This window comes from Solea senegalensis, linkage group LG6 (genome assembly GCF_019176455.1).
Source record: "Solea senegalensis isolate Sse05_10M linkage group LG6, IFAPA_SoseM_1, whole genome shotgun sequence".
Taxonomy (NCBI): Eukaryota; Metazoa; Chordata; class Actinopteri; order Pleuronectiformes; family Soleidae; genus Solea; species Solea senegalensis.
In genome coordinates this window covers 6,561,944-6,575,362 of record NC_058026.1, presented here as the reverse complement: position 1 = coordinate 6,575,362, position 13,419 = coordinate 6,561,944, and the positions used below count along the sequence as shown (strand labels likewise).

Genomic DNA, 13,419 nt, shown 5'->3' with positions numbered 1-13,419 from the left:
ATAAGAATAACATCTAATCTAATGATCCAGATTTCAGTGTTGGTGGAGATATGTGCTCCCAGAGCTCCAGGGCTCAGCAATTATCATTTCCAAATTAAAATTGCAACTTGAAACAAGGTAATTAGCAAATTGCCCAAGCTGTAATTTAGGATGTACTGCATTTTATGCACTATATCTAACCCAGGGTTTGAAATGAAATGGTTTCAGTGATTTTATATCATTCACTTCTCATCTTTGCATTCAAATGTACAGAAGTGTATAGTGACATGCTCGGGGACTGTCTTCATGTATTATTTATTCATTCACAATCAAGTCGTACACCGGTACTCCTGAAGATCAGGGTGAACACATGAGGAAAAACCTTCAGGCACTCGTGACCGTGATTGAGCGAATACAGGTGGTGCCATCAGTCTCAATGGGACTCAGGTGGGAGGTGACACAGTTCCCACATTAATACAGGAAATAGAGAAACTTCACAATTGTATCTATATTTTCATCCATTAAAATAATCAGGTGATACCTCCTGCTAAGTGTTTTGCTTCATCATTTCACTTCAAGATCTAAACCCCTCGGCTTTTAAAATGTATCTTAAAGCAGAATCGCTTTAAGATCGCTCATGAAAAAATGGTTGAGTAAACACCAACAATAGCAAACCTGAAGAAAGTGTAAATACACATAAATGCATAGAGAACAGACATTTTACGTACAAATGCAACAGCAAGAACGCCAGGTCGGCGTCTGTTTTTGCATGCTTCTGTGTTGTTCAATTCTCACCATTCGGAAAGAAGTCGGTTTACTCGTGTGTGGCCCCACAAATTGGTTTATTGCCATAAACCAATTTGTGTTTCTCGTAAGACCCGACCGAGTTTTGCATAAATAAACGATGCAAAAATATTGCATAGTTTAAGAACATAAGAACTTTTGTTGCACCAAATCAGGAGTGCCTCATGTTCTTCTGATGATGTGTTTTTTGGGTCTAAATAACGACATCAATAATAGCGTCGTAAACAAACACTAAAATACAAATTTGCTGTGTTAGTGGCTCTATACAGCCAAGCCTTTCGTTGTTAGTGCCAGATCTGGATCTGTCTGGTGTCAAATGGAGTTGGATGCAAACAAACCCACAACTTTTCATCCTTTCCCTCCCTGCTTCTCTTCTCCACCGCTGTCTCATAGTTCATTTCCCTCATCCTCTCACCCCCCTGTCATAGACTATACCCATTTGCTTTATGCTTCAGTTACAACAAGGACTCCCACCCGGCTGTAGCGAGTCGGTGACAGACTCCTGTGTGTTTTGGACTCTGTGGCTTGTTTGTGAGTCCAAAGTGCCAGATTTTGGGGGATTTTCTTGGAAGGCCCCAAACATGACTCTGACTTAAATCCTCAGTTACACGACAGTCTGCAAAATTCACCATTTAACTTCACATCATGCACAAATCCGAGCTGACTTGCTGTGGACTCATCATTCTGAAAACCGTGACTCATAATTGGAATGTGGCTGCATAAGCGGAGAGAGATTTCCACCAGGCTGTCTGAATTGCTTTATTTTTAATCGCTTCTCTCCTCCCCACCTCTCTTCACTTCCTTTTATCCCTCGCCTTGTCTCCTCCTTGTGAACGTTGACTTTCTAATATAGGGATTAGGGAGCTGTTGCTTGTCTTTCTTCCCCACCTCTTTCATCTCTTTTCCAAATTCATCTACTTGGATTGAACACATTTCGCCTCCATCACAGTCCTCTCCTACTCTTGACTTTCATCTAGGTTTCACACCTCTCCTCTCTCTCCCTCTCCTCTCCGCCTGTAATACCTGTTTGAGAAGGAGGAATCTGAATATCAAAGTCAGCATGTGGCGTAAGCTTTCATGTGTGTGTGTGTGTCTATGGCTCCTGTCACTTTCATTCAGCATATCTCTCGCTCTCTCTTTCCCTTCATCTCTGCAGGTGGTGTCCATGGGTCTCTACCTGGGTGAGAAGGCCTATCTGAGGAGCAGCTGGAACATTCTAGACGGTTTCCTGGTCTTCGTCTCTTTGATAGACATCGTGGTGTCCATGGCGGGTGGAGCTAAGATCCTGGGGGTGCTGCGCGTTCTCAGGCTGCTCAGAACATTGCGTCCTCTCAGGTTAGGACAGACTCTTCATTTCATTTTCAAGGTTTTTTTTTGCATGAGATGTAGTTTTAAGCCTTGTTTATAATATATTATAATATAAGTTCTGGCAATCGTTGGCCTGACAAGACTTTTAAAGAGTCAGAGGAAGTTTTCAGTTTTTTTAGTGGTGACGCTGGAAGATAATTGGCCAATTATAGGCTCCAATTTTAGGCTGATTTGAACAGATTATCTGCCCAAAATGTCCTGTAGTGTCATGTGAAGCATCAGAGTCTTCCCGATTTCCAATTCTAAGTAAAACATTTACGATTGAACAGCGATTGGGACTTGCGCAGAACCCCGATTTGAGCAATTAGAGTGAGTTGACTTTGGTTTAAAGCCGTAACTTGTACAAGTCAAGTTGATTCCATCTTCTCACACACAAAGGCTGACGACGCCTCCATGTCTATTTATATTCTGAAGTTGCATTAAATCGGACGAGTTTCTGCGAGATCCAAAATCCCGAGCGTGCGGTCCTGAGTCTGGACCGGATCGTCTAATCTGTGCTTTCTCAGGATTAAAACACTGAAAATCGGTTACAAAGTTTCTTGTGTCTGTCGTCTCCCACATTTTTTAAATCAAGTAAGATTTGAAAATCCTCTAGTGTGGGGCCAGGACCGATATAAATAACAAATACTCATCTCAATTATAAAATCTAAAATGAAGTCACACCTTTTTCGAGTGTGTGTACCTGCGATTTTGTGACAAAATGGGGTGTACCTGCTTCACATGACATTTCCTGTGACCCACGGTCCTCTGCGGACTTTCCAACCCCCAGTTTGGAAACCACTGACTTTAATCATTTTGAGCCAAACAGCACCTGACAGAGCAGTTAAGAAAATGGCTTGGGTGGAAGCAGCTGTTGAACTATGGAGCTGGAAGTGAAATGACATCCAGCTCAGGATCGTTAGAGGTCTGACTGAATTCAGTCTTTGTGGGAAGTCATTACCAAAGCTTTATCTGGTGGATGCTGCTCAGGCTTTACTTCTCTTGTGACTTTGTGAAAGTGAGCTGGTCTTCATGTTTTGTTATACTTTAAAAGAGCTTCTTGGGTTGAGTCTTGGTTTTAAGGGTTAGGGTTAGGGGCAAGTGTGTCCTCACAACTTTCAAGAGCTTGTTTGTTGGATTTTAGGTTAATGTTAAAACTGGGTGGTGTGTCCTCACGAAGGATGCTGCACTAACAAATTAGTGATGTTTCGAGGCTGAAGAATGTTTTATGCAGCCTTGTATAAAGTACTTGAAAGAGATACTTGAGCAAAAGTACAAGAGATACTTGAGCAAAAGTACAAGTATCTGACCAGAAAATGACTTTGGAAGAAGTTAAAGTACCTGACATTTGGACATCTGATACTATCTGATATAAAATGTACTTAAGTATTAGAAGTAAAAGCATTGGTTGGCCGCTCGGAGACCAGATCGAGGCACTGATGTCTTTTAAGTCCACTTGGAGCCAAAGACTGTGGCTAACAGCGGAGCGGCTAACAGCTGGTGCCACTGAAAACCACTAGCGACAACAAACAGGCATTACGTCGCCAACTCAACTTTTGAAAATGGATCGGAAATGTAGTGGAGTAAAAGCAAAAGTTGTCATAAATATAAATAATTCTACATAAGTGCAGCAAAGAACTATTTGTACTTTACAACACTGTGGCATTATGTCTATACAGTTGTTTTCTCATGTCTACTCATCAAATTAAGGGACACATTTGATGTGCAACTCTTTCAAGAGTAACATATTCCTCACACCACGTGATTATTGCAAGAAGTTTCCTTTGTGTTTTGATTTGAAATCTGAAAAGCTATTTCATCCCCCTGCCTCTCTTTATCGCTCTCTTTATCATTCTGTATGCGTCTCTCCCTCTGACCTCCAGGGTGATCAGCCGGGCTCCAGGGTTAAAGCTGGTAGTTGAGACGCTCATCACGTCCCTCAAGCCAATCGGCAACATCGTCCTCATCTGCTGCGCCTTCTTCATCATCTTTGGCATCCTTGGTGTCCAGGTAAAACACCACATGCACATCAATGTGTTGTCTGATGAATCACATGATTTCTAACCACAGTGAACTGTAATTAGGCCCGTTGCAGGTATAATACGACCTAACACGATGACCCTCATGCTCACTGTGGACACAATAAATTGTGTTCACATTAGAATTAAAGTAGGTCAAAATATTCTTCCCGGGCTCTAATTACACCGTTAAGTTCAATCTGGAACAAAAAGTACAACCATGGAAAATGGAAAATTAGACATGATTCAACAGGAAGAGTGAATATGAAATTGAGACTGTGGCCCTGTTTGAACCCCAGCTCGAATCCCATTCTCACAGCACGGCTATGAAGGCTAATTAGAGTGAATCAAACAGGATGCGGCACAGTGGCAGGTTGTGGCAGTAAAAACAAAGAACAGGCTAAAGCCAAAGAGTAGTCATAATTATCAACAAATTCATTCTTTCTTCACGACAGGTCAGTACACGGTAAGGCAGGAAACAGTGCGTGTACTCTTCTGGTATGCCTGTTGAAGCTTAACTGGAAGTAAGAGTACACTGACTAGCCACCAGGGGGTGACTTGCCGCCTCACTTAAATTATAACATTAGTTAAAATCTTCTGGAGGAGTTAATTTTGATGTGCATTTGTCTCATTCAGAGGAAAGTAGATGATAAAGCAAGGCACATGTGAGTGGACACCAGTGTGACTGACAGATACTAGAAAACAAAAGTTTCAAGTGATATTAAGTCAGTGTCCTTACATTGTTAAGAGTGGCCCTAAAACCACATTATATATCTTAAATGCATTAACAATATCTGCCCTCACTATTTTATATTGTTGTGTAATTACTAAATGAATCGACAACTATTTTGATAATCGATAAATGGGTTAGAAGCTTTTTTCATGATTAAAACAAGATTGTTTAAGCTTCTTAAATGTGAATATGTTCTTAATTTCTTTGCTCTGGATAACAAAGAAATCATTAAAAGTTCATCATTTTGGTTTGTGGACAAAACAAGACATTTGAGAACGTCATCATTTCCAGGTTTGACAAATACCGATCAATATTTTTTAAGGTTTTCTGATATTTTATGGACCAAACGATTAATCGAGAAAGTAATCGACAGATTAATCGATTATGAAAATAATCGTTAGTTGTGGCTCTACTCATTTTTTAATTAATCAGATCAGCGCCTCTTATTCTATTGCATCCACTGTAGTCACTGTAGTTCTCCCTCACGTTGTTATTCCCTCTGTATTATTTTACTTTGTTGTGGTCAACACTGACTGGGAATTAAAAGCATGTTTTCTCAGGAGGGGGAAAAACTAACTGTTGGTTGTCAAGTGCTTATGGAATCCTCACCCACACGCTATAGTTACAGACACTAATTATGAAATGACTTCAAACAGCCGCATGAAGTGGCTCCACACACAAACACATACGCACGTTGTCACTGCCTCGTCAAAATCTGTCTTCGCGTGCGTCTGCATCTCAGTTTCCTCTCGCTTTTCCCTCCCAGCTCTTCAAAGGAAAGTTCTTCTACTGTGTGGGCTTCGACGTGAAGAACATCACTAACAAATCCGACTGTCTGGCTGCTAACTATCGATGGATTCACCACAAGTACAACTTTGACAACCTCGGACAGGTACAAGAAAATGAGGAAATGCACCACCGGCATCCTGTCAGGATTGTTTTGCACGTACCAATTCTGGATATATACACACGCACACACAAACAACAGCTGAGCATATTCATAAACACTGATAAAGACTGGCACAGGATATCATTGACATGTCTGTGCTATGAGAGACACATAAAAAACTACATTTCACTACATATTTTGGAATCACTGCTCTCAGTTCTGAGTCTTTCAGCCGATATTGACACGTTTTAGTTGCCAAAATCTCTTTTTTGATTAAATTCAGTACTTTATAAATAACAATTAGATACAGTACAAACTCCCAAATATCAAAATTTATCAAAACCGTACTGTGTTTAGGTTTCTTTGATACATAGCTAGTTTCTGAAAGGAACGTTATGCAGAGTAGGTGCAAAAGTCCCCTTCGTCACCTTCTGGATTGCCTTGTAATCTGATTGGTCAACAGCTTCCCATGACAGTTGTAGGGTAGTAGACGTGTCGTTCTCATTCAGATCACTTGGATTACATCGTGCTAAGAGATTATGATGGGATTACTGATAAATCATATTGCCATAATCAATCTTGCCCACTGTACACTCACATATTCACCCACATATTCAATTCCCAGTTAACCTTATGTGTTTTTTGGTCTGTGGGAGGAAGCGAGAGTAGCCAGAGAGAATCTACATGCACACAGGGAGAACATGCAAAATCCAAAATGGTCGAAATAGACAACGGAGACCCTTTTTTAGTATGAACTGAACCATGGGACATAACGAATAAAGTATGACCTGGTCCTAAGGATCCAGGTCTACTGTGATCTTCAAATCCCAGAAAGGTTGTAAACTCTCCCACCTTTTTTTAATGCTTTGGGTTTACATAGGCAGACACACTGATGTTTAACATGGCACGGACCTGTGCTGCAGGTGCACCCTTGGTAAATTGCCATGGCAATAAAACACAAGTCCTTATATGGACATCCTGAGGGTATGTCTTTTTAGGTCACATATTCAAGCCTTTAAAAAATGCAATTTATTTTCATCTTCTTAGTGTTGAGTCAGAGTTGGGAGGCATTTTATGTCACATTCTTTAGTAGTGATAGAAAGTAGCAATGATTGTGCAGAAGTCACAAGTACGAGTACTTTTTGCTCATGTTTGTTTAGGTTGTGCTGAAAAAAGGATATAAGACACTCTACATTGCACATGTACCCTCTGTATATACTGTACATTTTAACACATTGATGGAAAAAAGCAGCCAAAATGCTCCATGTTCTAAGGATTGACACTGAAATAATGAGTTAACAAACTACATGTATGATTATTAATGCTCCATGTTGATCATAAATAAAGTGGCTTTTAATGTTCTGTTCTATTTTACAATAAGTTGATTGTAAATGATCACACTATGAACAACCAGTGACATCCCTCCAGTTAAATGAAGTTGTGCCGTGTGTGTGTGTGTCCTGTCCAGGCTCTGATGTCCTTGTTTGTGCTGGCCTCCAAAGATGGATGGGTTAACATCATGTACCATGGTCTGGATGCTGTGGGGATCGACCAGCAGGTAATAACAGACTCACCCATTCCACATCCATCCATTCATCTGGCTGCAGTTCGCAGTCGCAGGAAACCAAGCGGAGAGGCCCACGGGCCTGTTTTTCGGCTCCTTCCGGGGGAATCCTAGCATTCTCATGGTAGATATGAAACCGCTCGGTCTGTTCTTCCTCCCTAAGATGAGCTCAGACCTCCTCCACAAGGAGGAAATCCCTGAAGGGCTTCCTGATCAGATCATCAAACCAGCTCAGCAAGGAGAATTGTACGGCTGGGCAATAAAAGAACAACACTAGTGATTGCAATAATACAAGAGCTGAATATAAATCATAATAATGTGTATGCATTGCATATACACACATGCAAACTCTTAATACCATAATAACTAACAGGTTTCTTATAATTATCATAAATATTAAAGAGTCAACGCTTGAGGTAAATATGAGATTAACGGTTTTCGAAAAAAAGAAGAAAAAGGCCTCAAGTTATCGACTCTACTCCGAGATTCTCTCCAATAATGCACCCCTGCATGAATTAAAAATGGATGTGAAAGTGGTCAAAGACACATGCATTAGGGTTCACTTAGCTTCTGCTTATAATATTCTTCAGTGGACCGCTTGAAGTTATAATTGTAGTTGAACGCTGGATCATTAATCAACTGGCAAATGCGGAACTTTGCCTTCAGCGTCAGAACGCTTCGCAGCGTGACACACACACACACACACAGAGCTGCTCTCATACTTTCAAATGGCAGTGTCCCTCGTCTCTGTGCAGCGCAGATACTGCAGTCGCATGTTTAATATTCCACCAGCGGACCTGTAGGCCGTAGTAGGACTGAGAGGAGGAACACTCGGTACGTTTCCATGCACAATTGAGTTGGAATTGGACCGCTGCCCTCGTCCCAGTATACGAGCACCAGAGAGGAAACGATTTATCGAATGTGGGTATGCCTCCGCTACAGCTTGTCAGAATTGAGGTGTTTTCTGGTTGACCTGTTACGTCACAGGCCAAAACAAAATTTTGTATGTGTATGTCTAGCACCATTCTGTGTCTTTCTACTGTCCTGGATGCACTGGGTGGATTTCACTATGTCGTTCAGTTATTTAAGCCTATCAGGACTTTGAGAAATGTGATTTTTGTACAATGACATTTAGATTAACACGTTGACATGCATTTTAAGTCTGGTTTTAGTAATAATTTCATGTTAACATGACTGGAATCACCATGTTGGTGTTGGCACCAGGATTAGGTGTCTGAGGAATAGTGGCAAAATAATTTAAGACCAAAGTTAAATGCTCTTAATTGGAGTAAACATACCTACAAAAGTCATAATCGGCAGGCAGAGGCCGTCCCATTCCCTCTACCTCCTCCGCTACGTTTCAATGATCACAGATTTTTCCGAGGCCTGTGGTGCCAGTACTGGAAGTGACGTAACGGAAAAGCCGGCGCCGGCAACTACCCTCCAAGATAGAAGTACATAAGTTTTCACTACATTAGAGGATTTTGAGAGAAATCACAGAAAAGGAGACGGCTTCTTAACAACAACAAATAACTCTTTTAGAGGTTTAGAGTAAGGCATGGAGAAGAAGTGAGGTTTTCCGGTTAGGGCCAAGACGACAGTACGTCACTTCCGGCACCACAGCCCTCTTTGTATCTTTAGTCAATGTCCAATAACTTTGTTGTCCTTCGTAGGTCCCCATATATGCATTGGGATTATACAAGCTAAACCTGCTTGTAACCATGTATCTCAGCCGAGCTCAGTTCAAACACTCTGCGCACCAGCTGCAAATTTACCACTGGATAAAGACTTTTTTGACATGGCAACTCACCCAGAATTGAGTGCTTTTTTGAGAAATACATGTTAGAAGAGAAGTTTTTTTTTCCCCTTTGACGTCACAAAACGTGCACACGCCCGTGTGACGTCAAAGTCCAATGACAAGATGCAAATGAGAACACATAAGTGGCTGCAGATTCCCTTCAGAATTGGTTTTATTTGGAAATCTATTAGGGAATCTATTAAGCGTAGGGTATTATACCAGATGACTCAGTTTTCCCCTCCTCTGGGGAGAAGCCTCACTGCAGTCCAACATGGTTCTGAATGACTAATCCAAGCAGCTCTTTCAACACTCTCCCAAATTGAAAATCTCACTCATCTCCGCTTTTATTGCAGCTGTGCTTGATTTTTTTTTGCTTTTTAAATTCTAATGACTCCTCCAATAACTACCTATTCACCCAGTCATCATCATCTTTTCATCGCATTGTCTCGCTCTCCGTCTCGCTTTGTCTGAAGAAGGCCTTGGGCCCAGAATTGAATCCGGTCTGTAAAAGACCCAAAGCAACCCTTCTGCTCATTCCCACAACCTCTTTGTCTTGTGATTTCTTTTTTTCTTTAGCCTCTGACCAACAACAATCCCTGGATGCTGCTCTATTTCATCTCCTTCCTCCTGATCGTCAGCTTCTTCGTCCTCAATATGTTCGTGGGCGTGGTGGTGGAGAACTTCCACAAGTGTCGGCAGCACCAGGAGGTGGAGGAGGCCAAGCGGCGCGAGGAGAAGCGCCAGCGTCGCATGGAGAAGAAAAGGAGAAGTAAGGGAGTTAGATGCTCGGAGGAAGTTTAGAAGGAAAAGGTAGACACTTTGCAGCACAGGAAGGATGGAGAAAGATGGAGAGAGGGAAGGGGTGATGAGGATGGGACACTGAAACCTCCGAGGAGGGAGAGGAGAGCAGAATAGAGACGTAAGAACAGATTCTAGAGGAAAGAGGAGGATAAGAGTGAAGTAATGAAGCCAGAGATTTAAAATGAAGCACTGAACATTATATTCAGTCTTCGCTTGGAAGTGTTCACCGTTATAATAAGTTATAATAATGTAATGTTCTATATCAATACACACATCTTGAATGTCGTCACTGCATCTTCATCATTTGCTCCGCCCCCTTCAGTTCTGGCAGTTATATTTAATAGTTAATGGACTCAGATATGTCGTTAAATCCATATTTGTCATATTTTCTTGAGCATTTTATACTTGATTGTGTGCCGTATGTTCACCCTCTTTACCATCCTCCTACCTTCCTCCTTCATCTCTTTCTTTTTTTTAACTCCCTCTTCTTCCAGAGGCCCAGAAGCTGCCTTACTATGCATCTTACGGCCGCGCCCGCTTGGCGATCCACACGCTGTGCACCAGCCACTATCTGGATTTAGTCATCACCTTCATCATCTGCATCAATGTCATCACCATGTCCCTGGAGCACTACAGCCAGCCACAGGTGAGCGTCCCGTCCCGTCGGAGTTGGACGCGTGAGAGTGAGACAGAGACGGAAGACTTGTTCAAGGGCTTCTGAGTAGGTGGCGACGCAACCATCTGGACGGAGATTTTTTAGGAAGTGGGCACTCCCGCTGGCACGCTGCCAACCGGCTGCTATGAATCAGCAGCAAAAAAAAAAACAAGCCAACAACCAAAACATCCATCCACATGCGGGAATACACAACACTCTGACAGATCGGGCGAATTATGTAAAATGTTTCTTCGAAGCAGAGACGGAAAGATCTCGAGGCAGGAAAAAAAAACACACAGGGCCGATGAAGCCTTTCAGCTCCACGCGTTTCTGTGTGGACATAGTCCTCTGGGTCACAGACGAGGTGGGCGAGGAGTCCTCGCCCTTTGCCCGAAACAGTTTTACCCTCTCTTTATGTGTAAACAGTGTCACAGCTCTTGTCAATTCGATTTATCCGTCTGTTAATAAGAATACTGACAGACTAGCCTTTTCCAACAGCCTGCATCTCAATCTTTGAGATAGAGTGTGAGTCTGGAGAGGGTGTGGTCTCGTCCAGTGAAGTGCGGCGAGGTTCATGACGGATGTAGAAATAATACCAACCCAAAATAGAAGCTTATATTTCAATTTTGACCTTAATTAAAACATTTAGTTGTTTCAAAAGCTTTAATTATGAGTTAATCAATTCCAAATTTTTATATTTATTAATATAAGGTTTTGTAATTTAAATGTTTTTTTTGGCTTATCTCTCTTTTTTTAATTAAAATTGAAAATCATGCACGGTCTTACCTTTATATGTATATACAGTATATTGTAAGTCCCTGCGAATAACCCCTATATCCCCTATATTAGGCGGACTGTGGAACGTCAGCATGTGTCGTACATGTATAATCAAACGTGTTTGTGTTGGCGATATAAAGAGAGGCAGCAATTTTAAAGAGAAAATAAAATATCAAACATTTAAAGTATTTTAAAAAGCATAATGATGTAGTTTTATTCTGTCCAGTGAAAACGTCTGATTCACTTCCTTTTCCCTCATTAATAACAGTGTATTAGAAATAAAAAAAACCACAGTCTGAGACATTTTATTTCTCTGTGTCTCTTTCTCCCAAACAAGCATTTATCTTTTTAGAGGATTCAACAACAACTCAACTCTCATCCTCACTTGTTGTCTCTCTTTCTCTCTCAGATAATATGTAGGCTCTTTTATTGCTATTAAAAAAAGCTAAACACAAAACTAATTTTCAATGTCCTTCTGCAGACGGATAATTCATTAGTTTATTACAGTTGAGATGAGAGATAGCGACAGAGGAAATTAACCGTCTCTGATGCTGTTACTGCTGCCGCTGTCTCCCTCTCTTCAACCACTCATTTCTCTCCCTCAGTCTTTGGAGACGACGCTCAAGTACTGCAACTACTTCTTCACCTCCACCTTCGTGATTGAAGCCACCCTGAAATTGGTTGCCTTCGGGTTCCGACGCTTCTTTAAAGACAGGTAAAAAAAAGACGCTTTGGTCTGTACAGGGTTGTGTTGATGACGTGTGTGCTCATGCAGGAAACCATTCGATAACTATTTACAGCAATAGAAATAAAAGTGTATCTAATATGTTATATGTATGAAAGATACAATACAAAACAATATAATACAATGTAGTTAATTATCTCTTAATTTATTTTGGTGCTGCAGGTATTGCAATCAATAAATAAAAAGTTATATGAACCAGGTGCCAGCATACAGACCCTTATATCGCTCTCCAGACACCAAGCACATATTTGTATATCTATGGCAAAACCGTATATAAAATAAAATGGCACAAATGAGTATCTAAAATGATTTAGTCCACATTGTTTTTGGTTCTAAATATTGCTGTCCAGGTAGTAAAAGCTCCATCTCACTGTGAAAGACATTGAAGGACTCACCCAGTGCGCAAAATCTTCTTTGTTCTCTATCAGTGGCACCCACCGGCGCCACCTTCAGGCCAACATTGGGGCCAAATGCCAATAGTGTTTCACCAAATAAGTCCCAATTCTCAAAGTAAGCTCCAATACATTTAAAAAATGTATTTGCATGTCTTGGAAGCCTTCAATATCAACCAGCAGGTAACCATAAAGTAAATATTACTGTCTTATGTTTTACATTAAACAAGTGTAATTCTGTTTGCATTGAAGAAAGAAAGAGCTCCGTCAGGGTTACCGAGACAAAGATGGGTTTGGTTTGGCCCCCTCGGTCTCCAGACCTCTCTCCAACTGAGCTTGTGTGGGACGCGTTGTTGGATCGACCGGTCAGAAAAGTGCGTCCCATGAATCAGCAGTCCCTCAGTGATGAACTGAATGTAATCATCGGCATAAACGTGTGGAACGGGTGCCTCGTATACGCCGTGTTGTTGCTAAAGCCAGAGGAGTTTGCAAAGTCTGAGCAAGAAAAACCCAAATACCTGATAATTATAGTGAAAATGTATTCTGATAAGTGACGTGTCGTCATTGAAACTTTAACTTTGGAGGGGCATAAAATCCTATGCTCCCCCAGAGATGGTGCTCGTGGTGGTACTTGCAGCCTTTTTCTTTCTGTTCTTTGCCTCTGCTTAATGTCCTCATCTTTAGGAGTTTTAAATAAAGCAGCAGAGCTTTTCTGCAAACAAAGCAGTCACTTGGTGATGCACTTTGTAATCCACTGATAAATCACGCTGGTTTTTGTTGTTTTGTTTTTTCCTCCCGAAGAGAAGACTTGAGAGAAAAGTGGTTTGAAAGTTTTTCATTTTGTTTTGCCTTTCTGTCACTTTGAACCAGCGTGGCCTCCTCTGACCTCACCGGAAATTCTCTCTTTTTCAGACCAT

General features: G+C 41.3%; 1 protein-coding gene across 1 annotated transcript in view; it reads left to right on the top strand.

Moving 5' to 3' along the window:
• LOC122770945 (voltage-dependent T-type calcium channel subunit alpha-1I-like) overlaps positions 1 to 13,419 on the top strand; it is a 171,945-nt gene that overhangs the window by 123,218 nt on the left and 35,308 nt on the right. The window contains exons 21-27 of the mRNA XM_044028180.1: positions 1,940 to 2,118; positions 4,014 to 4,140; positions 5,648 to 5,773; positions 7,239 to 7,328; positions 9,709 to 9,901; positions 10,428 to 10,579; positions 11,971 to 12,080. Coding sequence (XP_043884115.1) covers positions 1,940 to 2,118; positions 4,014 to 4,140; positions 5,648 to 5,773; positions 7,239 to 7,328; positions 9,709 to 9,901; positions 10,428 to 10,579; positions 11,971 to 12,080 — 977 coding nt within the window. The remainder of the gene's footprint in view (positions 1 to 1,939; positions 2,119 to 4,013; positions 4,141 to 5,647; positions 5,774 to 7,238; positions 7,329 to 9,708; positions 9,902 to 10,427; positions 10,580 to 11,970; positions 12,081 to 13,419) is intronic.